At 48.7% G+C, this 27,700-nt stretch overlaps 7 protein-coding genes across 10 annotated transcripts; 6 read left to right on the top strand and 1 right to left on the bottom strand.

Moving 5' to 3' along the window:
* Positions 1-72: 72 nt before the first annotated feature.
* Positions 73-1,876, top strand: FOXG_01028 (uncharacterized protein; the record flags this gene model as incomplete). Its single annotated transcript, XM_018377738.1, has 4 exons — positions 73-206; positions 313-1,167; positions 1,224-1,518; positions 1,571-1,876. The coding sequence occupies 4 exons, from the start codon at positions 73-75 to the stop codon at positions 1,874-1,876; spliced, it is 1,590 nt and encodes a 529-aa protein (XP_018233509.1).
* A 5,798-nt stretch (positions 1,877-7,674) lies between these two features.
* On the bottom strand, positions 7,675-9,684 carry FOXG_01027 (uncharacterized protein). Its single transcript, XM_018377737.1, has 2 exons — positions 8,172-9,684; positions 7,675-8,108 (listed from the first exon to the last, which is right to left on the bottom strand). Exons 1-2 carry the CDS (start codon positions 9,148-9,150, stop codon positions 7,909-7,911), a joined length of 1,179 nt encoding a protein of 392 aa, XP_018233508.1. The 5' UTR covers positions 9,151-9,684; the 3' UTR covers positions 7,675-7,908.
* A 112-nt stretch (positions 9,685-9,796) lies between these two features.
* Positions 9,797-11,725, top strand: FOXG_01026 (GPI-anchored wall transfer protein 1). Its single transcript, XM_018377736.1, has 2 exons — positions 9,797-10,085; positions 10,156-11,725. Exons 1-2 carry the CDS (start codon positions 9,984-9,986, stop codon positions 11,551-11,553), a joined length of 1,500 nt encoding a protein of 499 aa, XP_018233507.1. The 5' UTR covers positions 9,797-9,983; the 3' UTR covers positions 11,554-11,725.
* Positions 11,726-13,888: 2,163 nt separating this feature from the next.
* Positions 13,889-14,005, top strand: FOXG_18000 (uncharacterized protein; the record flags this gene model as incomplete). Its single annotated transcript, XM_018398029.1, has 1 exon — positions 13,889-14,005. One exon carries the CDS (start codon positions 13,889-13,891, stop codon positions 14,003-14,005), a length of 117 nt encoding a protein of 38 aa, XP_018233506.1.
* A 1,607-nt stretch (positions 14,006-15,612) lies between these two features.
* FOXG_01025 (CAMK/CAMKL/KIN4 protein kinase) lies at positions 15,613-21,186 on the top strand. Of its 2 annotated transcripts, XM_018377735.1 has the most exons (4): positions 15,613-15,722; positions 15,785-17,723; positions 17,774-18,367; positions 18,421-21,186. In XM_018377735.1, the coding sequence occupies exons 2-4, from the start codon at positions 16,833-16,835 to the stop codon at positions 20,269-20,271; spliced, it is 3,336 nt and encodes a 1,111-aa protein (XP_018233505.1). In that variant the 5' UTR covers positions 15,613-15,722; positions 15,785-16,832; the 3' UTR covers positions 20,272-21,186. The 2 variants fall into 2 exon arrangements, with proteins under 2 accessions (XP_018233505.1, XP_018233504.1); XM_018377734.1 differs by having other exon boundaries at positions 15,613-17,723.
* A 1,807-nt stretch (positions 21,187-22,993) lies between these two features.
* FOXG_01024 (uncharacterized protein) lies at positions 22,994-25,998 on the top strand. Of its 2 annotated transcripts, XM_018377732.1 has the most exons (5): positions 22,994-23,807; positions 23,864-23,974; positions 24,056-24,168; positions 24,217-24,294; positions 24,345-25,998. In XM_018377732.1, exons 1-5 carry the CDS (start codon positions 23,234-23,236, stop codon positions 25,716-25,718), a joined length of 2,250 nt encoding a protein of 749 aa, XP_018233502.1. In that variant the 5' UTR covers positions 22,994-23,233; the 3' UTR covers positions 25,719-25,998. The 2 variants fall into 2 exon arrangements, with proteins under 2 accessions (XP_018233502.1, XP_018233503.1); XM_018377733.1 differs by having other exon boundaries at positions 22,994-23,974.
* A 53-nt stretch (positions 25,999-26,051) lies between these two features.
* Positions 26,052-27,638, top strand: FOXG_01023 (uncharacterized protein). 2 transcript variants are annotated; one of them, XM_018377731.1, is made up of 2 exons: positions 26,052-26,158; positions 26,218-27,638. In XM_018377731.1, the coding sequence occupies exon 2, from the start codon at positions 26,303-26,305 to the stop codon at positions 27,488-27,490; it is 1,188 nt and encodes a 395-aa protein (XP_018233501.1). In that variant the 5' UTR covers positions 26,052-26,158; positions 26,218-26,302; the 3' UTR covers positions 27,491-27,638. The 2 variants fall into 2 exon arrangements, with proteins under 2 accessions (XP_018233501.1, XP_018233500.1); XM_018377730.1 differs by having other exon boundaries at positions 26,052-27,638.
* The last annotated feature ends 62 nt before the right edge of the window (positions 27,639-27,700 follow it).

Raw genomic sequence — 27,700 nt, 5'->3', positions numbered from 1 at the left:
CGCATCGCGGGATCAACAGCACCTCCTCCCACCTATCAACCTCATTGGATTTCGACACTTAACAGCTTCAGCATGTCCGAATCTGAGACCCAAAGTATTGGGCGCAGCCATCTTCCTGGCCTTGCTGGGTTATTAGCACTGCCAACGCCTTCTTTCAACTTTTGGTATTCAACTACCTTTTGGCTGTACCTTTTTGTGGGCCTTTGGTAAGTCATTTTCAATATCTTCAAATGGAAACTGCGTTTCTCAACAAGAAGGCTTTTATGAAGCCTTAAATCTCATCATGGCCAACCAGTTCTAACATGATCTCAGGGTCCATCGCTATCTCCGTCTTCTAGTTCATTGCGTCAGCCATTGGACATATAAGTCGAAGCCCATCCCCAGCAAACCGACATTCACGAGTAAGGATGTGACTGTGGTCATCCCAACCATTCACAATGCTTTCGAGGAGCTGCGCCCTTCTCTTGAGAGCATTCTCGCTTGTGAGCCTGCCGAGCTGATTCTGGTCACAACGCATGATAAGCGAAAAGACCTCCAGCGCCTGGCAGACTCCCTGGTTTTCCCCAAAGTCCGTGTTCTGGATACTCCTATTGCCAACAAGCGCCTGCAGGTTTGCGAGGCGCTCCCCAAGGTCGAGACTCCCATCACTATCATGGCGGACGATGATGTGACCTGGCCCTCGACTCTTATGCCCTGGATCCTCGCTCCATTTGAAGACCCTCAAATCGGCGGTGTAGGAACTTGTCAACGAGTTCGACGGGAACATGATGGCTCTTGGTCAACCAAGGCCTGGAACTGGTTGGGTGCAGCTTACATTGAGCGTCGAAATTTTGAGATATCAGCCACCCACAATATCGACGGTGGCACCTCATGCATGTCTGGTCGTACCGGCGCCTACCGCTCTGAAATCCTCTCTAGTCATGACTTTCTCCACGGCTTCAAGAACGAGAAGTGGAGAAAGTGGATTTTGAATGCTGACGACGACAACTTTGTGACTCGTTGGCTGGTAAGCCACCAATGGAAGACATGGATCCAGTACGACAAGGAGTGTGAGATCGAAACAACTTTGGAGAACAGCACCAAATTTTTGTACCAATGTTCTCGTTGGGCCCGAAGCAACTGGCGAAGCAACTGGACCAGCATGGTCACTGAACGCTACATTTGGACGTGAGTAAAAAGAATTATCCGTGGAAAGTTTGTTCGGAATATCTAACAAGAAACAGGCAACAGTTGTGGTGCACATATGCTCTTCACTTCGCAACTTTTACTTCGTTGGCCTTTGTCGTTGATCCGCTTCTCTTAGCTTCATGCTGGTGGGGAACTGCGGACTGGGATATCCAGAATCGCCGTTACGCGTTCTGGACTCAGTTTATCTTCATGTTTGCGTTCACGAAGGTAGTCAAGCTGATGGGTCTGTTTATTCGAAACCCAAGCGATATCATGTTCTTGCCCGTTTCCGTCATATTTGGATATTTCCACGGATTGATCAAGCTGTACGCCCTGATCACTTTGAATATGGTACGTTTCGATAAACAGTGCCGAAGCAATCAACTAACTATCTATTGTTTAGACTTCATGGGGTAGCCGAGCTGATGGAGATGCAAACGATGAGCAGCGACTTGCTCCCGCCCCGCAGCCTTCGATCGTTTTGAAGACTCCTCCTGGCAAGGGTTCGCTTATTCGATATAACGCTCGTCAAAAGGGACGGCAACCGCAGGCACAGCAAGTCGCATGGGAAAAGAGCGACTATGCCGCCTATGATTCAAGCACCTCGTATGTGCCCATACGAGTGCATACACCAATGGCAATGACGCCAAACAACACCAAGCTGCACGCGAACGAAACTTCGATCAATTCACAGTGTTGGGTAATTTGACCTGGCGATGAAACGATTTGATGAGGCCATGAGTAACGTTTTCATTTTCACGTGGGAAGTTAATTGTCCATGACCAATGGTTAAATGGAATGACGAAAATCTTCCTACCTCTTCTCTTTTACTACTTCTTGCACACCACACCACAGCCACCACCAAAAAAAAAGGACGGATTGGGGACACAGATGGGAGGCCTTTTAAGAGGCCGGTTGGGCAAAAGTTCTTGCTTCTTAGGGGGATGATGATTATGCTTTTCCAGTCGACGGCCGCTGACGAGGTTGAGAGTGTCACCTCCTTGGAATGAGATATTTCCGAAGCAGATGAAAGACACGTGGTAACCTGAACAGCGAGCTTTGCTGGGCCAAACGATTTTGGTGGGAAAGCAGTCAAGGCTATCATGACTACTAGCTTCTTGACTTGCTGACAAAACCCGAGCGAGAGTCATCTTCCTTCGTTTTGTAACAATTTGGGATCATTTGGGACTACGGATGGAGGCTATTCTAGGTGGTGTATGAGACTCACAAAGGGTACACAAAGCAAAGCTAGCTTTAAGGCATGTGAGAGTGATAATCAAAACATTGGGAGATATCTCCTACCTGACAATTACTTGTTTATGGCCTCTGTGATCTGACCTTCCTTGGTTCTGAGGCGGGTTTAACGGGCGCAGACATTTCATACCCAGTTAAACCCACATCGAAAACAACAACCTGTTATTAGTTCGCAAGGATAGATACAGACTCAGTAGAGACATTGAGTAACCTAAAATGGCATCGTTGGCACTAGCTTCGAGTTTAGTGATGACAGCCCTAGCCTAAAGAAGAGAGTGAAGGATGGTCAATGGACTGGCAATTAGAGATCCACAGCACCACCCACAAAGTGATTAGTTTCATTAGTACGACAGCTCAGATGGTTTGCAGACAGGCCTCGCTCAGATGTGACCTTGGTCTCGAGTATGGCACACCAAAATCTTGCATCTGCTCGACTGCAGCAAGCTATATTTGGCTTAGGGCTTGACGTGTTACACTCGCATCTCGCGCAAGTGCCGGAGGTTGATGAGACAGGTAGCCACAAAGTCAAAAAGGAATTAATTATCGCATCATCTCTGAAGGTTTTGATACACACATAAAGCTCGGGATATCCAGGGTCCTGCCCTGTTAGGCAATGAGTCCCAGTCGAAACAGCGCGAGTCGTAATATGTGGCATCGAGGGCAAACAGGAACCACATTCGTGTCATTGTCAGGCCGGGTTTCCCTGATCACCGTTGCATCTTCAGCGGGACTCAACTCGAGATGAGGTGCAGACTCAGACAAGACAGGGGAGTCTGGTTGGACAAGACGACTCAGAGTCAAGAAACAAGCCTGTAAGCCCCCACCAAGTGTTGCATTGTATACGCTCCGCTTCCCCTCCTTGTCGGCCGAACCAAGACATCGATTCCATTTTCAATCTCCGTGGCCGTGACAGCTATCAGGCTAGACCATGTGTCAACCCAAGAACCTCGCAGCATAGCGAGTGTGAATCACGAGCACAACCAGAACTCAAGGGAACAAGGCAGAATGGAAACGTAATGAGCCTGCTTGGGTGGGGAGGGGTTTGATCGAGTTTACTGGAGGACGAGTGCAAGATAGACGCCAAGCACAGAGGCTAGAGTTTTCAAGCCAAGCTAAGCATTTGTGGACAGCGATCGTCTGCACTTGGCCTCCTTTGATATGATATGGATTCTGACGCGGGGTTTTTTTCTTGATATCCACTTACGGAGTACAGTACAGGAGATATCATGATGTGAGATGGACAACGCAAGGTACCTGATGTAATTCTGGTTAGCTGAGTCTCAGTCTGGGGGTACCGAGTATAAGCCAGGCTAGGCCAGGATCACCGTGATGCGACTAGCTTGTCAGCTTAGCATCAGCATCGTGATTATCCTTATACCGTTCGTTGTATTATCTCTTCTTGAATCTAATAGTACGTAATGCATGTAGTGTATAGCTGTGTATGCATAGACTACCAGCTGCAAAAAGAGCGAACATGTCTGATGGTGTGGGTGTCGAATATTATTGCAACCTTTGGTGCATGATGAATTACGACAGTTGTCTACCATGTATGCCGTTCATCATCATTGTCGTAATGCCATATTTGTTCTTGTCTAGCTTTCTGCGGGCCTTGGGGCTCTGCTATTTTGGTGTGCGGCCGGCATATGACCGTCATTGGACCGGCTCTGTTTGAGAAACAATATTCTTTTGCCAATAACAAGATAAGCATTGTATCAGAACTTGATTTTAGATGCTATTGCTGGCGTAATGTCTTGCGTGAGCTCACGAGGCCCATCAGGAGTTGCAAAGCTGCATATCATGTTGGTTGACCATGGAGAAACATATCCAAACGATATCCACAACGAATGATGTCTGTGACGACGTTTTACTCCTAAATCCACCTCACCAAAGGACCGATCCTGCTTGTGTCACCAACCCAACCTTTGGCAAAGGTTGCAAATACCCCCACAACCTTGAATCTTTTGTTTTGCATAACATCATCTTACATCGAATTGGATGCAGGTCCCTGGTCGTTAATCCTCCGGGAATAGTCCATCCTTTTGCAGATCTTTCGTCAATCAGCGAGTGACCAATGCCATTGATACAGAAGGTTTACTGGAGATTCCCCTTCTCTCGTCGTATCGCAACGCTCATAGCACAACCAGCCCCACGGGATGGGACGGATAGCCACATACCAGAAAAGTCACTGGGTAATCGACATTGCACATGCTGAACCTCGATCTGGCTGTCGAGTCACTGTCCCTGTTGTGTTTTATCCAGTTGCTGCGCCATGGACCCTTGCGAGTGGCCCCGTTTCCCCTCTATGATGGTGAAGATATCGTCGTGGGTCCAGAGCTCGGACTTCAATCGGCAATAGCAAGGGTGGCACGGGTCAATCGCGTTTGTGACGCCAAGGGAAACCCTCTGCAACTGGCGACAGGGTTTTCGGTTGATAGAGAACTACAACGGCTATCAAAAGTCGCATCAACCGTTCCTGATGTTTCGGAATCGCATTAGTATGTGGTTCATCCTGTACAAATGATGCCCCTCTATCATACACAGAGACCTGCCGACGTTAAACGCATGTAACAACATAATGCATACATATGCATGTCTTGGATTTTTGAGGTGCTCTGTTTCTGTAGCACATGGATAAATCACATAGTTCTGCTCAGACGGCCCGGAACCCGATGAGGTGATCGAGATGCTGAAGTATTGACTTGGTTATCTGCATCTTGCGGCAAGTACTTTAGTGGCTATAGTCGGTGAATCATAAAGAAACCACCATGCCTGTTGAGGTACAACGAATTATCTCTCATTTTCAGTGTTGGCTGGTGATAGGTTTTGGTGCAAGGTCGAGATGCCTAATCGAGTGATAGCAACAAGCAATGGTCAAAGCTTCTCATGGCCTGTTGCCTGATGAGGCAACTTGAGATCTCGTACCGAGCGGGATCTAGACAACTAGGTAGGTACGTGGTACATCCTTTCCCTTCCATGATGCCTATCTTTGGGTGCTACCTTAAGGTAGATTGCAAGGCACTCACTCTAGGTAAGGTAGGCAGGTAGGTAAGGGTTGGAAGGAACCAGTTCGATCGACTCGGGAAAGTAGTTCGCAGTACGTACCTTTCCTTGGCTGTTCATTGGGCAAGGACTTCATTGATTCATCAATCTCCGTTCTCTCTTCCCGTCTCCATTCTTCATCCCTACAAGCTCAACCGTAGTCTCCTCTTCTGCTACTGTAGAGATGGCGCAAGAAAAGACCCCGGCCGAGATGGCGTCTGACGATTATCGACCCTCTAATGCAGTTCTAAGATCGACAAGTCTGTTCGCTCATCGCCCGTCAAGTGTACACCCACCACCCATCCCCATATGCTTAGCTGCAGCTCGCTATCGGCCGGAGGCGTCACATCGTCAAATGCTTACCCATGACCAGTAAAGGACGTCTTGGTGTGAACCCTGCTGTTTTCTCAGGCACACCAACGCAATCAGAGCCAAGAGTTAATACTACAGATTCCGTCCCTTCCCGGAAGAAATGTCGCACAGAGATCCTGTGGCCATTGCTTATGGCTGCGGCCAAGTTCAATGTATTGACTGCCGTGCATTGTTGAAACGAAGCAGAACGAGGAAGGGTAAATATCGCTTTGTTAGGAAGCCGGCTCTGCTTGACTTCTGATCTCTCCCGGCCGCAACTCGCCTATCAAGTCGTGCAGATATATGGCCTCATGCGTTAATTACTTGGCCACAACTGTCACTGGCTCACATATAACTCTGTAAATGCACTGAATTACTCGCGGTCTTTATGCACCGTTTTCACAAAGCCCACCCGAACGGTGGGCGGAGGTGCGGCGGCTTACCATCGGTCGGTCATCGCCCACTCTTCGGAGGACTGCTTCAACTCGCAAAGCCGCAATAGCCGCCGGGCCGGTCCATTTCAACATGGACCCTTGATGGAACTTTATGTGTCGCTGTTGTGAGGAACTTCCTCCGCGTTTACGTATTATCAAGACTTGATAAAAAAAAGTATGCGGAATGGGGTTTAGCAAGTCTACGGCGCAGAAACTGCTAACCTAGTAGCGCAATGTTTTCTCCTTCATCTATTGTCTATGCAGGTTGTTGTCTCAAAATCGACTGTTGAACATCCTAACTGCGCTACCTAAAGAACCTAGCCCAAAATACACACGATAGATTTTAGTGCCTCGAGGAACCCTGGCAGCGTCAGACCAGGCTAGCGTGGCGCACTACGGGTGTGTTTCTATCATCAGCGTCCGAGCGTGCATCCTGCAGGCCATGCTTGCGTCGCGCCGTCCTTCTCCACTTACTAAACCAAGCGAAGTTGGCATTTTGGAGGGTTCGTGTCGACAACACATCGAACACTTGTGGGGGAGGGGATCACGATAGGCTGTGAGCGAGCCGGTGGCAGATAGGCACAGGCTTGTTCTTTGACCACCATCCTGATGCTAGCTCCAGATGTCATAGCTTTGATCTCTTGTCAGTGATCTTGTGGGCACATCGCGTGATGTGCGATGCAGAGCCAGTCTGAGACATGTGAATGCTGAAATCGTCCCCTCGGCCATTTTCTAGATCAATGTCGCCTTCTGAATAAGGTAGGTCTTCCGCGCCAAGAAAACTACTGATATATCGATCAACCGAGGTAGTGTTTTAATACGATGATATGCATTATCAAAACCTGGGGTAGTTGAATTATGCCTCGGACATGGTGATGGCAAGGTCGCTATCAAACACAGATCAAGCAATGACGCGAAAGATATAGCAAAGAACAACGTGATGTGACCTAGGCCTCCTTTATATACTTTCGTTCGAAGACTAGATATGGATCTTCTCCCATGAATTAACCAGCTAATATGGTGATCGCCTCAGTCCGCGGCTCAATCCCCAGGATCACAAGGACATTTCTTGCTTACGATACGTGATACAAAATTCTATTTTTATGACCACATAGCACGCTGCAATGTCTCAAACGTTCCCTTTACATGATATTTCTTTGAGATTTTCGTCAATAGATTCAGAGCTCTTATGGTGTTTAATTCATACATAGTCTCTGTTACATGAACGATGTGATGCTCGAAATACACATATCTCGATGTAAGTATCCAGCCCGAAAGGGCTAAGGGGCAAAAGAACTAGGAGCAATGGCAGCTTGAAGACATCATATATGGACCAGGGCCTGTGCCAGAAGGTCAGCACTGCCCGGTGGAAGACGTATGCAAACTCGAAAATGAAGGGCTGTCACTATATAATACAGCCCGAGAAGATCATTCGTATAGTCTCTGCATTGAAGTTATCGACGCCCCTTAACTGCAGTGGCTGTTGCAGAAAGGAATCGAGGGATAAAGAATGGAACTGTTGCATTGACTCGCTAGTGACACCCAAAATTACAAGACATATTGAAAAGTTTCCTCCCATAGTCCAGTTACCCATCAAGACCTAATGTCCAAGAGGCTCGAACATTCTCCCGCACCAACGTCCTTGATTTGTTCTCTCGTTCCTTTAGACTGAGCCTCCAAGATACAGGATGTTCTGCTTGATGGGCTCAGTAAGTGTGACTCGTCCAGTATAAACGTGTGCGACAGTGTCCCCCCAAGCATGAGGATGCGGGAGGGGGAGCTCAACCGTGGCGCCAGGACGAACGTGCTCTGAAAGAATGACAGCAGCCAGAACGGGAAGGTATGTTCGAGCATAGCTGAGGCCTGAGAAAAGTTAGGCATGGTTCGCGGAGCCGTAATGCTGAGGTTAAAGGTTGAAGTACTTACGTATAGCGACAGGGCCGCAACCTTGGCGGGAGCCTCTGCGCTCATAAGCCGGCGAGTGCTTTGCATCCACTCTAGGGAGAACGCCTTGGGAATGACGTCTTTCGTGAGAGATTCCGGGGGAGGATGCTCGAGAGCTGACAGAAGGAGGTTGAAGAGTGACAACTGATGCACGCCTATTCTCTTTATGTCGTTCAAGAGGGCTCATAACTGGAAGTGTAGCTCTTAACTCGTCCAAGTCGAAGGTTCTAGTTAGTATAATTGACTTCCGGCCAGGCGAATGAACAGCCACACGGGTAGTCAAACGTCTCTCCGAAGGATAGGGCAAAGACGCTTCTGCGTCACTCGAAGATAACTGAGACAAGCGACAAAGCTCAACAGGTAGCACAAATATCTCAGGCTCACGAGGTCTGTATGAAGCTGCGATCCATCGCCGACGATGATGCTCTCTTTGTTGAGCAAGGTGCATGGCTCTGGCGTGAAGAGGACCACCAGGGGCAGATTGTCGGCGCTCACAGTCGACATGAGGGGATTCACCACCTCGCTCTGCATCTGACTCCTGAAGCAACATGCTTCTTGTCTCATCTGCTAGAGTAGGTCTTTGAAAAACGGGAGGAGCTAAGAGTGGCGCAGAAAGGGGAGAGCGCCGAGATGGCAAAGTGCTGGGGCCTGGGCTTGGGAGAGAAAGAGGTGCAATGGGTCTCAAGGAGACATTGCGTAAACCGGACTCAAGCTTGGGAAGATCACGCTTTCGGGGTTCTAGCTGATCAGCTTTTGTATCATCATTCTGCTTCATATCATCATCTTCGCGCTCTCGAAGTTGTGGAAGAGGTCGTGTGTGTGGTGATAGGGGTGAAGGGGTCCATGACGGGCTCTTTTGGATGATACGGGATCGCAAAGATCGGACATTGAGACCAGGGCCTGAAGTTCGGATAGGTTCTATGGATGGACGAGGTCTGGCTTCAGAGGCGACTGTGGTCATAGTTGATATGACGAAGAAGGAGTTTCACGAAGATATTGGACAGGCTATAAGTAGGCAGATAATAATGAGACATAAACCAGGAGTTTGACGCTGCTGGTTCTGGAAGATGGGAGAGTGAAGTGTTATGAGGAACAAGGAGTAGCCCTTCCTCCCATGGCAGGATGATAAATATTTTATTATTGGAATAAAATGGCGCTCGACCTTAAAGAAAGGATGGCATATGTGCTGCTCATCTGCCCCAACATGCTCTGACTTCAGAGATTTCAAAACAAAGGAGTTAGCCATATGGCGTTGGCGTAAATCTTTGACGAAATGAAAGTGTGTGCTTGCTAAGCCAGAGAACAAAGAAATGCGGCTTGCTCTAGGCAATGGATGCCGACATGATGAGTCTGCGTCCGCGGGACGGAGCCCGGTTTTGGTTGGCCTCCCCGACCCAGTGGCCTGAATGAGGCGCTGAGGAAAGCCTGACCTGTCGAATATCGCGAGGGTACCGTGTTCGTTGGTGTGAGGTTGAAGACGGAGACTAATACTGTGTAGGAGGCGTATGAGGTTGGTGGTGAGGATACACGTGACAGGGTGTCCCGGCTAAGGCGCAACGTCTCATTGGCTGATTGGTTAAAGCTCCCTGTTCCATAGCCTCGGGCCCCTCCATCTCAATATCCTACGACAACTTTACTTACACGTTACAACGTGGTAACTTCATTACGAACAAGGCTGACTTTAACGTTACTTGTCAACTTTTGCAGATCTATTGCCCCCACCGTTTCTTTGTGCCCGAACCTCTACACTCTCCTAAATTATGCGCTGAGGCTTGCCATCATTTGCCGCCGGCCATGTCTGAATCCGGGAGCTACAAGCAACGAAAGGAGGACTTTGTGTCCAATCTCTCTGGCGGCTCTGTCGCAGAAATCAATTATGTTACATCCGTTGCGGCTGTTGGTACCCCTATTCCACCCGCTCATACCATGCTGTGCGTGAATAGTTGCTAATTTTGAATTGTTACAGGTAGCGATTATTCTGTGGTCCGTCCTCCAAGCCCGCCAGTCCTTCTTCGAACCATATACCGTACTCGCATTCGCTGTTGATTTCCTCCTCAACGTTGGAGCCATTCTCCTGTCAATAACTCTCTATTCAAAATCACCGCTTCTTCTGAACCTTCTTCTTATTGCGCCTGCGATTCTCATCTTCGTCCTCCCACCTAACTCTACAAGTCGAAAGAAGAAGCTCAAGGTCCCTCCAAATGCGCGGTCCAAGGAAAACTCCGGGCAGCTTGATATCTTATCAACGAAGCCTTTCCTCACAAACTTTCGCGGTTGCATGATGATTGTCACCTGTGTGGCCATTCTTGCTGTCGACTTCCGCTTGTTTCCTAGACGGTTTGCCAAGGTTGAGACATGGGGTACTTCTCTGATGGACTTAGGTGTTGGATCCTTTGTCTTCTCAGCCGGCCTTGTTGCGGCTCGTCCTGTACTGCGCGAGAAAGCGATAGGTCGCACAACAGGCCGGGCAACACCCCTTTCCCACCGGATCGTGCATTCGCTGCGCCATTCTATCCCACTACTAGTGCTAGGGTTAATACGTTTCCTGAGTGTTAAGGGTTTGGACTACGCCGAACATGTGACAGAATATGGCGTTCACTGGAACTTCTTCTTCACCCTTGGTTTTCTGCCCCCATTTGTTGCCATCTTCCAGTCAGCTCTGAAATGGATTCCTTCATTTGCAGCCCTGTCGTTGTTGGTGGGCGTCACATATCAAATTCTGCTTGAAACCACTAGTCTCAAGGCGTATGTCCTGACGGCGCCCAGGACCGACTTAATCAGCATGAACCGGGAAGGTATTTTCAGCTTCATTGGATACCTGGCAATTTTCCTTGCTGGGCAAGATACTGGCATGTTTGTCATTCCCCGTAACATCCCCCCTAAGAGTACCGCCAGCCCTGGAGCCCAGAGGAACACCCTTCTGATGACCATGGCTGTTTGGGGTGGTGTCTGGACTGGACTCTACTTGCTCTCCACGAATTATCACTACGGTTTCGGCTTGGCAGTATCCCGTCGCATGGCAAACCTACCCTATGTTTTATGGGTTGTTGCCTTCAACACCTTGCAATTGTTGGGTTTTGCGGTCATCGATACGATATTCTTCCCTACCTTCTATAATGCACAAGACGCAAAGACGGAGAAGGAGGCTTATATACAAGCCACCAGCCGTGTAATCCGAGCATACAATCGTAACGGATTGGCCATCTTCTTGTTGGCAAACTTGTTGACTGGCTTGGTCAATATGACAGTCAACACACTGGATGCTACTCCCGTACTGACAATGGGAATATTGGTTGCATATACCGCAACGATCACAGGGGTCGCGGTGGCATTAGATGCTTATAATATCAGCATTAAGCTTTAAGCATGGCATCTGGCATTTTGATCTCACATATCTAGCGCAGCATTTCGTCGGCCTTGTGGTCATTATATAGGTTATTTAATAGAACGTGGTCAAAATACGCAGATAATGAGTTGCACTCATGTTAACTCTATTAGGACATGTTGATGCAAATGCTAGAATACAACTTGACCACACTCGACGGTCTCTGCTAGACGCCAAGGGGTAAGTTCATGCTTCTTAAACAGATCTCAAAGGACACATCTCTTTCCAGGATACCTCAAGACAGAACCAAGGGCTGTTCTATCGTGAAGGGAAGGCCTCTCACTTTATGATGATTCCAAGCCAGCTTCGAACATATGCGAACATCACCATAGCTAGTGACGTGATAGATTCAGTTCCTGCGGAGATTGCTAAGTAGTCCTATATGCAGAGTATATCGCATGAGCAAACCTAGTCATGACCGCTATGGGAGCATGAATTTATCACAACTATCGCATCAAAGATCAAGAGTGGCATTGAGAGTGTAGATCGAGAGGGGAATCAAGGCCATGACTAGGATCAAGTCATGCGTTAAAGATGAACTGTCGAGTGGATGTAACGCGATCTTCATTTATGCAATTGCGATTGCGGTTCAAGACGCAAACATATTGAGGATCTGGGCTAGGTATCAAGGCCTTATCGACGACTAGGATGACTCGCCCGGCATGTCACTTGGCGGCCCAGTATGACCAGGATGGACGCGTCGCGACAGGAAGTGAGGGGTGATTCCAATTTCAGCTGAAATGTATATAACGTACCATTTATACATGACATAGTGGCTCAGCCGAGAAGGGATCTATTGAAAAGCAAAGGTTGATAGCCCATCATGATGGTGGAAGCCATGTCTATGAGACCCGTACCAAGTTTGACGTTCATGAACCAAACACTTCCACGTGAAAATTGATCTCCAGTTTCCACATCGATTCTCCCAAAAGAAAGAATCTGTTTCTGGAGACGGCGACGCCGGAAAATGACGTCTGAAACGAAGAAAAGAAGTCAAGAGCAACCTTGTCAAGCTCAAATTCACGTCAGATGGATCCCTGTCTGCTTTACGCGTAGCTCATCTCCGGTATTACTGCTGCTCTTGGACCTCAACACCACAAGCGCAGCCTTATGGTGCAAGTTCCCGTCGAAAAACAGTCGTGCACGTTCAGATGACTTCCTAAATGTGTGCTATTTCCTCATCTGCCTTGGTCCAGCACGTCAATATTAGATAAAAAAAATATATACCGTGGCGTCTAAGTCGCGGGAAAATAAGAGATGATATTAGGGTGTTTCAGAAGTCCGTGGGAAAAAAGGACTGTCTCGGGATAAATGGTTAATACCAACATAGCCTGAGAAGCACATGTAATATAATGGAACCATTGCTTGTAAGCCGCAACTGAGATCTTGCTGTCGTTGAAGTCATCAAAAGAATTCGGTTGTTTGATCTGGGGAAATGAATGACAAGCGAGATTCGACGCTGATCAAGTGCGCCCAACCCCCAGAGTCATGAGAATCTATGCATGACATTCGGTTCAAGCAAGGTCAAGGAAGAATCCATGGGCTAACCCCCAGGGAAGATGCTGCGAACAAGATGATGACCTATATATCCTAAATTTGCAACACATCATCTCACGTTAAGGAGTAATAAGTCCTAAGACTGCCTATATCAAATAGTGCTATTAACTTGTGCCAAGGTTTAGAGCCCTCTATGTTTTTCTTTATTAGTACGTAGTTCAAACTCATAACCAATTATTCACTTGAAGGTGAGGTGACCTTGCCATCGCTGTAAAATAATCTCCTCGTTGGCATGTCTTGTGTGTGTTGGGTAACTTAAAAAAGTTCCGCTCCATAAAAAGAAACCACTGCTTCCGACAAATCTTATGGCGTAGTAGTAATAACTCCAAGAAGTAAAGTGCGCTCGTGACGAGCCTAGTGATTGTGATGTGTATGCCGAGGTAGGGAAGAACATGTCGAAGTTAAAAGTTGAACCTTGAACTTGGGACATCACATCTCGACAGCTGAATCAAGGTTACATATATTCTGTAGAGTGAGAGAATTGCACAGTCAAATTATGGGGAAAATTGATTTGCTATTGTGTGATATGCTTCCCGGTCTTACATAGTATCATTGCAGGCTTGAGAATGCAGCCATTTACACCTAGCTGAGTTCGACGAGCGGAGCAAAAGCTCAACCCTGAAATCGTCTTCATGTATATGCACGAACCATAGCACGGTTTCGCTACTTGCATCTTAACTTCTCGAAACAAGTGGAAACTTGACCTCGAGCTTCCTTTGTTCTACGTGGTGCGGGCTGAATACGAGGAACAAAGACCATGGACGGGCCCAGGCGAGATGGACCGTGGGATGAGTTGTTGGAGCTGGAGAAGACGGTGTTGAGCAAGCTGATCATCAAGTATGGTACCTTGCCCTTGATGCATGCAGGGAACTAGAGGGAGGATTGAGTTGATGCGCCCAAAATTATAATTATGATACGTACATAGTGCATGGAAACGGCTCCTCGTTATCCGTCGTATGCACCCATGTAATGCAGTTAGTTGGCTTGGAATCTTGGACTGTCATCCATCCATATACACTAACATCGACGGCCTGACCGACAACTTGCTCACAATATCGTGACGCGGGTTGCCGTAAATGTCATCAAGAAGAAGAAAAGCCAAAGCTGAGACCACCCACCTTCAGAGAACAACCCCCTCGCAAAGCCCACTTGTAAGATTACTGGTCAATGCCTCGCATCACATACCGGGCATTTTGTCCTTGCCTTGGATGTAAAGACCGCCCTGATTGAGCTGATGTTCCTGTCAGCATGCGATACACGATATTGAGTAGATGTCCGTAATGACCGACGTTGAGATTATTGGCTTCAGGCACCAAATTCAATTCCAGGTACGCGACGTCAGACGAACAGGGACCTGAGAGAAGGTCTCGGCTGGGCAGAACTTAAGTTGGACTAGCTTCAGACGCCTCGAAACAAGGGCCAAGGGTCAAGGGCACGAGAAAGGTCAAGAGACTTGATGGTGCGAGCACTGGCCGATGGCTTTCGGTTGAAGCATGATATCCAATCTCGAGAAAACAAGAGACATGAAGATGAGAGAAGGGAGAGTTGGTAGAGGAACAAGAGGCTTGTTTTGTTTTGTTTTGTTGGTGTAAGGTAATGCCTCGTCATCGTCATTCAATATCTCCATCTAAATGAGCTATTGAACCGAAGGTTTAAAATACTTGCCATTTTAAAGTTGACAGCCATTGTGACTCTGTGAGTTCTCAGTTGCGGGATATTATTCTCTTGGCCAGCTGATAGCGCCAATGTCGGGAACTAACTAGCTGTAATGAGATCAAGAGCATCCGTCGGATGAGACACGAAATGGAGATGCAGCTGGAGTTGAAGATGGAACACAAAACTGTATCCCGTACCGTACCTGCAGGAACGACAGCGCTATATTCAGGGGTACTGCAGTGGTACTCTGTATTGCGCTCGATTCAGGCACTACGTACCCTCATAATGGATCTTGACGCGCTCAAACCCATGCAAAGTCCCCCTTCCAGCCAAGGTTCTTTTTTCCCCTCGACTCCTTGCATTGGATCATATACAAGGTCAGGGCATGCATGGATGGGCGGGCATCTTGAGACTTGACAGATTTCGACTGAAAAGTCTCACAAAATTCAATGCTCTAACGCTTTTCAGTTGAGAGGCGCCCTAGTCTAATCAATGGGCCGAGTTAATGTTGTTATTGTTAGTGTTTACTTTTTACTGGAGTTGATGAATTGACTGACTGTTTTTCCCTCTCCATTGGAAGATCCATGATTCGAGGGTCCCACACCTGCAGCCCAACCTACCCTGGTCTCGTAGTCTCTTAGAACGTCTCATCTCGTCCTGGCGCCCGAGTCTTTGAGTCTTGAGAGTCCCATCTGGGAAATTGATGAATGGCTTCCCTTCCCTCGGACCAGGGTGTTATACATGAGAATCGTCTGTTTATCCCGCATGAAATTAAGTACCTCGAACCTCTTTAGATCGGATTGACGCTTGTTTCTGCTTCCCTCCCGTCCACTAAATTTACTGGCTTACAAGGGCATGTGGCTGCAAAGTTCCCCTTCAGACTCCCTCCACCTCCAAGTTCCAACCTCTCGACTCCTCTGTCTGACTCTGATAGCGTGAGAGGCCCCGACTCAAGACACGGTCCTCACACCATTTTGCTAAACTTACCTAACGTTAGGGACCTGGCTTGTTCGGTTTGGTTTGGTGGTTGGCAGTTGTTCTGTTACCACATCCGTTTAATTGAACCTCGTTCCCGATCGACTCTTTCCCTTCTTCTTCACTCGCCTGTTTCTGGCGACTTGATATTTCACGTCTTTTTTGACGTTGTGCGTCGCTACTATCGCATAGCATAGCATCGCCTTGCATTGCATTGCGCGTTAGGTTGAACCGACGATCTCAACTCTCTTTTGCGCTCCATCGCGCGCCCCAACCTCCAGTCCAGTCAAGTCCCGTCTCGTCAAGCCCAATTGGATCCAGTTCTATCAAAAAGAAGAGAAAAAAAAGGGAGTTAATTAGCACCTGCAGGATCCAAGGCCCAAGACCCAAGGCGCAGCGAAACACAGGGCATCAACACAACAACAAAAAAACAATCCATACCTACATACAGTTCAGTGCCATTCGCAGCCCAGCCCTGTTCGGCTGCCAACGCATCCAGCGTCGGCCGTCCTCCAATCCTGATCCGCCCGTCGCGGCCGTTTAGCTGCACCTCAGACCGCAGAACTCAGCTTTGTATTGGATCAGTCCCGTTCGCCCCGAAAATATAATCAGAAGCCAAAACAAGCGAGCAAGAAGCAAGCAGACGCAGCAGCAGAAGCAAGAAAGCGGATACGACCGATATCGAGTAATTCGCAATTCGTCGCGCGCGCACCATGAGATAGTCGAGACACGCACGAACTCTGCTCTACTCTTCTCAACTCTTGCTCAAAATCATTTTCAGTACTCGTTCATTGACTTGCAAACCGCTTCCCCCGTCTTCGTCGCTTACAACTACTTCTCTGGCGCCGCGTGCATATTATCCCCGGCTCAGCGCTTCCCTAGACTGGGCTGTCTGAAACTGCCAGGTATTTCGACCTGCATATTCGCGTCCGCCGCCTGGCTTTTTTTTTCCTGAGCGCCACTGTCAGAAAACCTCAACTCTCGCGCACACCGTTGTATTGTGTGTTTTAAAAACGCTCTGCCAAACGGTTTGATCCGTCAAATTTATTTTACGCGTCTGGGCGTGGAAGATGTCGTCGGCTGCCTTACAGACGGCCCCCCATCAACACACCGCTCTGGCCTCGTCCCCCTTGAGCACACCGTCGTCCCGCCAGTACAGGCCCTCTCACTCATCCCCTAACGGTAACGGCCAGGCGTACAATGCCCAGCAGACCTCGACCGCTTCTTCATCTTCGCGGCGACCTCCTTCACGAAAAACGAACGACAGCGCTCCCTCACCTTCTTATCATCTAGCTCCCGGCTTCGGTTCACCCGTCACCGCCTCAGCGCCTAACGACCAAGAACCTTCAGCCTCTGCCTCCGACTGGCAAGGCAACATGCCTCCCGTCGCTCCCCCAAGGACCTCGTCCAACCACCAAAGTGGTAGCTCGCGGAGGTCTCAGTATTCTAACGAAAAGTCTACCAATTCTCCCCGTCGAAACGAATCCACTCGAACTGGTTCGCGTGGTGATTCAGCGGCTGCCGAGAACGGTCACCGAAGCAGCAAGGCTGACGCTGCTGCCCGAGCCAGTAGCCGAGACGGCAGGGCCGCAACCACTTCCATGCCAGTCCGATCCGCAACCACTTCCATGCCAGTCCGATCCGCACATAGCACGCCCTCGAAACCCGTCCACGATGCCACTGACAGCTTGACGAAAGCAATTGCAGCTGCTCAAGATACCATCGACCGGGATCGCAATCATGCTGCAGCCCAGCACAGCGTCGAAGATGCCGCAGCGCCGCCTCCTGTTGTCGCGACGGGTGATCACCATGAGGAACGACGAGGACAGCGAAGCCGACACGATCATAGCCGAAGCCACAAGGGCAATACCAAGTTCGGCGATTTTATTCTGGGCAATACTATCGGCGAAGGTGAATTTGGCAAAGTGAAACTGGGTTGGAAGCAGGACAGTAGCGTCCAGGTAAGCTAGCATTTGATCTTGTTGGAGACACTTGACTCACAATATCACAGGTTGCTATCAAGCTCATCAAGAGAGACAGTGTGGGTAGCAACCCCTCTCGTTTTGCCAAGATTTACCGCGAAGTTGCCATCCTTCGCGGAGTCCAACATCCTAATATTGTGCGTCTAATCGACAAGGTCGAGACAGACCGACACATTGGTATCATCCTCGAGTACGCGTCGGGTGGTGAACTTTTTGACTACATCCTTAACCACCGTTATCTAAAGGACAACGCGGCTCGTCGCTTGTTTGCCCAGCTCGTGTCTGGTGTTGGATATCTCCATAAGAAGGGAATCGTACATCGGGATCTGAAACTGGAAAACCTGCTTCTCGATCGAAACCGCAACATTATCATTACCGACTTCGGCTTCGCCAACACCTTTGACCCCAATGAGGAATTGAGCAAGGAGGAAGAGCTTAATCTCACAGATAAGGAATTTGTGAAGCGAATGGGCTTAGACCGGGTCAAGATGAATGGCTCTAGGAAGGGTGACCTCATGCAGACAAGTTGTGGTAGTCCTTGTTATGCTGCGCCTGAACTGGTTGTTAGCGATTCTCTTTATACTGGACGTAAGGTGGATGTCTGGAGTTGTGGTGTCATTCTGGTAAGTCGTGCGATTGACACAGAACGAGAGTTTGGACTGACCATTGTTTACAGTATGCCATGCTCGCCGGTTACCTCCCCTTCGATGACGACCCCGCCAACCCCGAAGGCGACAACATCAACCTTTTATACAAGTATATCGTGACAACACCTCTGACCTTCCCTGAATACGTCACACCTCACGCTCGAGACCTGCTCCGCCGCATTCTCGTGCCTAATCCCCGTAAGAGAGCGGATCTATTCGAAGTTGCTCGGCACAGCTGGCTGAGTGAATACGCGAACCTCGTTGAATTCATCACAAGCTCGACAACGTTACCGTCAGAAGTCCCCGATTCGGGCGTGTCACCAGACGATTACGCCGAGGCCCCGACGATTGCCCGAAGCTCTTCTGTCCGCGAAGCTTCGAAGCAAAAACAATCTCATCCTCCTGTTGTTGGAGGACTGGCGAAGACTCATGGCAGTGTTGATCCCGAATCTGAGACTACTCATCGCAGCACACCGAAGGATGCAAAGCGAAGAACAGTCCAGGTTGAATACGTGGCCCCTACGACGAAAACTCAGCGCGGTGCAGATGCCGCGCCTTCAAAACCTAGTTCCCATTCCCTGCAACAGCAGGTACCAGTGGATGTGCCTGAAGCCAATACTGAGAAGCCTCTTCCGCGTGAACCTCCTATGACAAAGGACAACCCTTCTCGTACCCAGTCGAGACGCCCACAGAGCTCGCACAAGAGCGCTGTCCCCCACAGGCCAGCTCGCGATACCCGCGCCACTTCCGACAATGCCTTTATGACTGGGCCAACCAACACAGCAAGGCCAAGGACCCAAGGCTCGATGCAATCTTCTGCATCAATGGGTTTGCAGTCTCATGGGAACTATGGCCAGCCTGCACCTCCCACTATTGCCGACACAAACGCTCACGGTCGAATTCAACAACCTCAGAACCCTGAGGATGAGGAGAACATCGCCAAGACTGTGGGTAGTGTTCCTCCCAAGGTGATGAAGATGTCAACTTTCCAGAATGAGACAAAGTCGACAGGCAGAGGTCACAAAAGGTCAAACACCCTGGGTGATCTTGGTAACAAGATCATGGGCCGCAGCGGGTCTATCTTTGGGGGACGATCTAAGAAGCGACCGGAGCAGCAGCAGCAGCCTGACAAATCAAGGAAGTATCCTCCCGTCAGTATGCCCACCACCATGATGCCAGGTGAGGAAGCTGGTCCCAGGCCCTCCATGGAATCAAAGGCCTCCCGACGATCATTCTCTCTCGGCCTTGGAAAGAAGCGTAGTGGCAGTGTTCAAGGTTCTAGTGATAAGAAGGACCGTCGGTTCTCACTGGTCAAGGCGATGGGACTTGGCAAGGACCAGGGAAGTGTAACTGGATCTGAGGCGGATTCACAACAGGATTTGCCCATCCAACATCCTCGAGCTGAGCAGCTCCGTGGCTACAGCGCTCACGAGGAGGCTCGACACAGCGAACCCTACTTCGACGCCCCCTACGAACAATACCCTCAACGGGATACAGCACAGTCTAGCCCTGTGTACCACACACGCCATGCGAACGCTCAACAACAGGATGGCCGAAGACCCAGCGCAATCCCTACATACATTCAAGGTAGTCATCTGAACACAGGCTCGGACTCATCAGTGGATGTGCGACGACCTCCCACTGATTCAAGGTCTCGCCCATACCAAGCGGATTTCTCAGAGTCTGAAGGTTATGATGGACGACCAGTCGGAAGCAGTCGTGACGACCGATCAAGTGTGCTTCAGAAGAGCCACAAGAAGTTTGCGGATGCGTACGATGGGGAGAATTACCGTGGGCACGAAGGAAGCAGCGGAGCCGCCAAGCGGGTGATGGATTTCTTCAGGAGACGCGGAAAGGCAAGGGGTGGCGAGGACCGGTGAACAAAGCATGCGTTCAGCACCAGGAGTTAACGGCGTACCGTCTGAGTTTGAAGATCTCTTGTCTGGAAGTTCTGCACCAATGTTCGCAGTTGGATGCCATAATTGTCATTGTCTATTATTTTTTTGCCGGGACGCTAAACACCACACACATTCATCTACCAGTAATGAGGGACGAACACCAAGGGCTCTCGACGATGCCCGTACGCAATTTGGAGACCGCCTAGGGTTGGTCCTCTCCATAATGCATGCACATACCTACACATACTCACATCACATCATGGCGCAAGGGGATACGAGATTGAGACTGGGTGGTGGTCCCGGATGGTTATACTACTCTACACTCTACTACTACATACATTTACTCGGTTAAGCAAAGTTTGTTGTTTCATAAGCGGTAGACGGGGAACAAAGATGTGGGCTGGATGACCCAATGTTTCTGTACATTCTGAATCGCCGAAGAAGAAGGAAGATGAGAAGAGAAGAGAAGAGAAGAGAAGAGAAGAGAAGAGGGAGGGACGGAAAGTGTTTTATTTTATTTGTCTGTTCGTATACAACGCATCTCAGCCAGGTTTGTCTCAAAGAAGGCATTAGCGAGCGGGGCCAAAACATTCTAGTGACTTGAAATCGTTTGGCTTGTGACTTAACTGTTCCATTTGCTTACAGCAAGGGGGATGGAAGGGATTGATCGGCGGTGATCAAGTAAGGGCGCTCTGACCTGAGCCGCAATATATTTACGCGGTCATACCTGTATGAGATATTGAAGAGAAATCTATATAGAAAATTACTCTTTTAAGACTTGAGATTTCTGGGTTTTTCGTTCATAGGTATCTATGAATCGGTTTTCCATGCGTGAGTTCGTTTGAGTACCTATATGTTGAGTGTTGCAATTAGCACTTGCGTACTCGGTTACTGCTGTTGGTAATGTCAGGTTTTCTTAGGGCCATTCGTGGGTTGCATTTCTTTCATAAGAGATGATATGAGTCAAATCTCATATATGCTCATTAAACTAGCCCAGGAAATAGGAATATTTACCGTTACTAAACATAGTATCCCGTCGTGAGGCTACTTCATATCTAAGTATCGTTTAAATAAAGTTCGCAAAGAGTACTCGAGTCCACCACTGCTAACCTAGAGTCACGCGACGAGTCATGATAAACGCAGTGGGATGTCTTCGCGAACCGAACGTCCTTTGTGCAACGGGTAGAACTATATCTTCGTGTAATCACATCTGTGAAAGTATTCATCGTCCCACGACTGAGACGTAGTACTCTAGGCCTGTAGAGTTCCCTTGGGTTTTGAAGGAGGAACCCAGGCTGCCGAAACATTTGAGCCAATAGGAGTGGTGGTCACAATAGAATTGAAATAAGTTGGTACACTGCCATTAGGTGATGAGAGTTTGTGCTAGTCAGGCCTGGTTGTGTAGTGTTTGCTGGTTGAGCCAAGATTTGTAATTCTTTGGCCGGTTTGTAGTACGGATATTGGCGAGTGTTGAACACTGCTGGATTCGGGCAAGAAGGGCGAGGTGCTCAACAAACCAAATGATAGTCCTCAAATTAGTGACTATAAGGAAGACACTGTCTTGGTGTTAGCATGATAACGTTTATATGATCTATATGTTAACGTCAGGTTGGTTGGATATAGATTTTACCGTCAACTCTGAACATTATGTCTAAGAGTAATATGTTTAGAACTTTTCTCTAAAGGTATATTACCTCTGCTCTTTAATTTTGAATATCTGACCCAAAGATAAGTAATACCTTAGGCATCTTAGACCAGTATATAAATAACATTTAGATGAGTCTTGCCCACGGCGTGAATAAAAAACTGGCCAAATCTGGTATACTAACAAGTGCTGCGAATGGCTTCGAGTTCAGCTACCTACAATGGAACATTTTACTCTTCTGGCCAGTTGTCAAGCTTGAGCAGCCAGCAACAACTCCCGCTCAGCGTCATTGCAACTGCGTTAGCACCAGACTGAAAAGCAATCTCTGGTGGGTTGATTACGTGGATTGTATTGCGTTACCAGGGGCGGAGCCCACGAAGCGTGTCCGACGGCGTATTGACCAATTCACAATTCGGCTCCGACTCTAGTTACACCCGAGTGGTATCCCCGTGCGATATGTGCTTTGTTGTCATATTGCGTCACTTGGTGGGATGGACTTGTCCTTTCTCATGTCGAGTAAGCATTGTTATCATTCAAGGGACAACGGTACGTATCGAGTCAAGCCACAGCCAAGTCCAATTCAAGGAAACTTGATTGTGGTCCCTGTCGATCATTTACGCTTTGGGAGGCCAAGCTCTTGTTGTGGTCATGCCAAGCCTCAATCCGGCACCTCACATCCGAGAAAGACGGGGATATCATCGATAAGCTTGTCTATTCGTAGCGTGTCTCCAGTAGCCTGTTTGTTGGGCCTGTTTTGAGCATTGGCGAAGCTGAGTCTCTTTGTTGGCCTTTGCAATAGAGGCTAGGCATTAGTAATAGCTGAGCGTTGTTGTTGTCGAGGAAAAAGTAAATGAGTCACGATAGAACTAGAAACGTCGAGATTCTTTACAAGCGAGCGAGCTCAGGGATCACGGGGCAAACTAGTCCATAGTATCTGATAATCTGAGGCTGCACCGCCTCACTTTGCCTTTGACAGCACTACATGGAACCAATCAAGCACAACTATAGCCGGCTCCCTCACCGATTTTGACGACATCAGATATCCATCATTACGCTAGACTCATGGCCTGGACAGTTCCAGCCACATAAAAAGTGGGTTGATATCCACTGACGCCACTGGATAACCAGCGTCATCCCAGATCTAGCTCCCGCCTTAAAGCCAAGGCCTTGGCTCTTGGTCCTCCTACGTCTGCTACTTACAACTTCGACGTTTACCCAAACTCACCACGCACAAGACGACTATCTTTTCCGATAGTTCACGGCTTCGAATCACACTCTCGAGAGTCAAACACCTGTTCGATGAAGGAAGCTTCTCCTGATCCACCCAATATAGATGGCAGTCGCTCTGGTGCACAACCCGCAGCGCCCACTGCTCAGGGCTTGAATGAGCACAGCAACCCTGAACACAAAGAGTTCAACGAAAAACAGAATGGCAGCTCTGGCTCTGTCAACGGCGGTGACCGTCAAGGTCCCAGCCGAAACAACTCCTCTCTTCTCAAGGCTCTCTCTGCTGGCGATGTCCCATCTCACACAGCATCTCAGGCTGCACGGCCGGGGTCTGTCATAGAGACTCCCAACAAGGCCGAGGAGCCGTCACAAGAGAACCCCAATCCAACCAGCAAAATGAACAGATTCTTTGCTGAAGTTAAGCGAAGTGTCAAAATTTCTATCTTCCACAGCTGGCTCAACATCCTCCTCATCTTCGTCCCTGTTGGTATTGCAGTATCCCAGGTAGATGGCATCAATGGAGGTATTGTTTTTGGTCTCAATGCAGTTGCCATTATTCCTCTTGCTGGTCTCTTAGCTTATGCTACCGAGTCTGTTGCCCGAAAGATGGGTGATGCTCTCGGCGCGTTGCTGAATGTCACTTTTGGTAAGTCTACCCACAACACAACACCACACAGAGTCTAATCCGCATGTTTATTATAGGCAACGCCGTGGAACTCATTATCTTCATCTATGCCTTAACGAAAGACGAAATTCGCATTGTCCAGGCATCTCTATTAGGTTCAATCTTAGCGAATTTATTGCTTATCTTAGGTACCCTCCCTCCCCTTTGCTGTCAACCGTTCCAGAGGTTGCCCAGCCTTTCAACTCCAAATAATAACAGTTTCATTTTAGGTATGAGCATGCTTCTTGGTGGTTTGCGCTTCAGAGAGCAAGTCTATAACAGTACTGTCACTCAAATGAGTGCTTGTTTGCTCAGTTTGAGTGTTATCAGTCTTGTTCTGCCGGTATGTTACAAACAGCTTATATCTATACACGTATTGACCATTTAAAAGACAGCCTTTCATGCTTCCTTCCGAGATAATGATCTCGCTGACCGGCAATCCCTCAAAATCAGCCGTGGAACGAGCATCGTAAGTCTCAGGTTTGTACACAATTTTTTTCAATATGCTAATAAACATAGGTCCTTCTGCTTGTATACGTCATCTATCTCATGTTCCAGCTGAAATCTCATGCTTACATGTATGAGTCGACTCCTCAGCATATCATTGATGCTGAGTTGGCCCCTGGACCCGCTGCCGGCCTTCTGGATTCTTCCAGCTCTGACGACAGCTCATCCTCAAGTTCCGATTCATCTGACTCTGACTCATCTCATGGTACAATGCGAAAGAAAATGAAAAAGGTTCTGCGAAATAGGCGGCATAGGAGATCTAGCACTGCTTCAGTTGATACCGCTGATACCAAAGGAACCCGCAGTGCCTCGTTCACAACGACAAACACCACCCCACAGGATGAGGTCTCTGAGGCAACAGCTTCGCGTCATCGTTTTCCTCGCTTCCCATCTTACGAGGGTAGTGAGAGTGCCATTGAAGAAGAGGATGAAGAAGAGGCAAAGCGTTCACGTCGACGCCGTCGATATCGCCGACACAGGCACCGCAAGAGCAAAAAGCAAGCTCGTGATGCCAAGAAGGCCGCAGGCGTTACTGAGGCACAGAATGAGCTGCCCGAAAATGCTCCGCAGGACAATAGCGAATGTGAACCTCGACGTGTGGACTTCGCCGTTCAGGATGACCTTGAGGCTGGCCCCTCAAACACTGGCAAACGGCCATTCCCCCTGCGAGGATTGTCTGTCAAAAACATCGCCCCCGTTTTCACTGAAAAGTCGACGATGGCATCTACCCCTGTCCCTCACGTTCGCTATGGAATCAGACGTACAAATTCTCTCCCGGACCGTCTCCAGTTTCGAGCTCCAGGCGCCATGTTGCCCTCTTCTGTTCCTCCAATCTTGACTGCCCCTGGTGCTCAAATGATCGCCAAGGAACAGGAGAACGAAGAAGACCACCTCACCCAGAGCGGTGCCATCATTCTTCTCCTCATCTCCACAGCTTTGGTTGCAGTTTGCGCTGAATTTCTGGTTGATTCTATTAAAGAGGTCGTTGAGACTTCTGGTGTCAACGAGGTCGGAATTGGTCTCATCATTCTCCCTATTGTTGGCAACGCCGCTGAACATGTCACCGCCATCAAGGTCGCATACAAAAACCACATGGATCTCGCGATCGGTGTCGCTGTAGGCAGCTCCATTCAAATTGCTCTACTCCTTACTCCCGTCATGGTTATTCTCGGATGGATCATGGACAAAGACATGTCTCTTTACTTTACACTATTTGAGACTGTCTGTCTGTTCGTTTCGGCGTTTATTGTCAACTTCCTCGTCCTGGACGGAAGAAGCAATTACCTTGAAGGTGCTCTGCTCTGTGCGGTGTACATCATCATTGCTGTTGTAGCCTTCTTCTATCCCAATGAACAGCAAGCCAGCGAGTGGGGTGGAGGTAGCTAGTCTGCGTCATAGAAACTCGGTCGGTGAGGGCTGAGGATGGGGCTTTCTCACACCAAATATCGGAGTAGTAACATCATGGGCTGAGATGCCCAGTAGTTAACAACTTACAAAGGGAAAAGAATAACTCAAATTGACAAGATAACCCAACTTGTTTTTTTTTTTAAAAGAAGTAACAGTAATACCGATAGTGGCCTAACCCAATACAATTCATTGACTTATCATGCCCTGCGTATTGGCGTATCGTAATTCAGCTTTCTGCCTCGTGATACCAGAAGGGGCTGTGTAAGCTCAAAGCGGCGTGGTGTTTGTGGAAATTAAGCGGCACAGCCACTACTTTAAACCAACATGATGTCAACAAAGGAGGCCAAAAGACCAAAGGAAACATACCTATATAGACTTCCTTCTTAAACCCTCAATTGCTCACCAATAACCGTTCTTGGGTAATTTTTTGCTATTTAACCGTGAATCCTGCTTGATTTAAGCTTATATGTGGTTGCAGGTGCCCACTTTTGAATCCCTGCTTAACATCGTCATATGTACCTTGAGGTCCTATACCTAATTTCAACAACATCATCATCATCGCCATGTGTTTTGGAAGCAAGAAAGAGGCGAATAATGACCCTGCGCCTCACCCCGCGCAGAGGCCGGCATCTTCTCAGAGTCAAGGAGATGTAAAGAAGAGCAAATACAACCCTCAAAATGACCCAAATCAATATGTTGGAGAGTCTAGCTATTCTGCGCCCCCAGGACCTCCCCCAGACAGAAAACAGGCCTCGGATTTTGCACCACCTCCGGGACCACCACCTGGTCAATCTTCATCGCAGCAATATTCTGCTCCTCTAGGACCACCGCCGGGCAAGGCCGCAGCGCAGTATGATGCACCTCCATACTCTGCACCTCTAGGGCCTCCACCAGGCCGAGGAGACTACGCGCCACCACCTGGACCTCCGCCCAAGCATGACTGGGAAGTGGCAGTGCCGGATACTTCACTGTTCCCACCACCACCCGCTATCTTCAGCGGTTACGATAGGTCTCCTACAAGCAATGCTACTGAGGAAGAGGCCAATGCTGGCGAGGATTGGTGCCAGTCGTATCCATTGACAGCACCCATTAACTTGGACCAGACTGGAAAGACAGCTCTCCAGGCAGGCAACATTCGCCTCATGGAACCCGTGGGCTTCAGTGGTAAGCTCACTTGGATGGAACCAGGACATTGGCAAGGTTGGAGTAAGAAGAACTCACCTGACCGTTGCATTATTGGTTATCCACCTCTCTACTCAGTAACTGAGCATGACCCTGTTCGCCTCGGCCAGCCCAAGACTATCTACTACGAAGTTAAGCTTGCGCGCGACAGCCCTGAGGTATTCATCGCCCTGGGTTTCACCGCGCTACCCTATCCTTCATTCCGCATGCCAGGCTGGCATCGCGGAAGTCTAGCGGTACATGGTGACGACGGACACAAATACGTCAACGATCGCTGGGGTGGCCGCGATTTCACTCAGCCTTTCAAGCGCGGAGAGACTTACGGTATTGGCATGACATTGCGTTCTGTTGGTGGACCTAAACCGCAGGTCGATATCTTCTTTACGCGCAACGGTACGATGACGGGTGGGTGGGCGCTCCATGAGGAGACTGATGCTGAGCAAGATCTACCGGTTACGGGATTGGAGGGTTTCCATGATCTAAGTTGTGCTATTGGAACGTATGATGGGATTAAGTTTGAGGCAATGTTTGAGCCGTCAAAGTGGTTGTATAACCCGTTCCAGTTCTAAACGTAGAACGGGCTGGTTATGGCCAAGATGTATTCTCCGTTGGGTTTTTAGGTTATAATAGATAGATTCTTAATGGTATTCAGTAAACGAGATGTTGTATTTATTGATGAGCCCATAAAAAGATAATTCGCTTCGCCTCAACACTTCCCTTCATGGTACCGTTGTGTCGATGTTAGTTATGGATAAACCAGGTCCTTGGATGAAAGTGCG

The sequence above is a fragment of the Fusarium oxysporum genome, chromosome 1 (genome assembly GCF_000149955.1).
Source record: "Fusarium oxysporum f. sp. lycopersici 4287 chromosome 1, whole genome shotgun sequence".
Classification (NCBI taxonomy): Eukaryota; Fungi; Ascomycota; class Sordariomycetes; order Hypocreales; family Nectriaceae; genus Fusarium; species Fusarium oxysporum.
The sequence above is the reverse complement of the archived record's forward strand: the minus strand, read 5'-3'. Positions and strand labels throughout refer to the sequence as shown.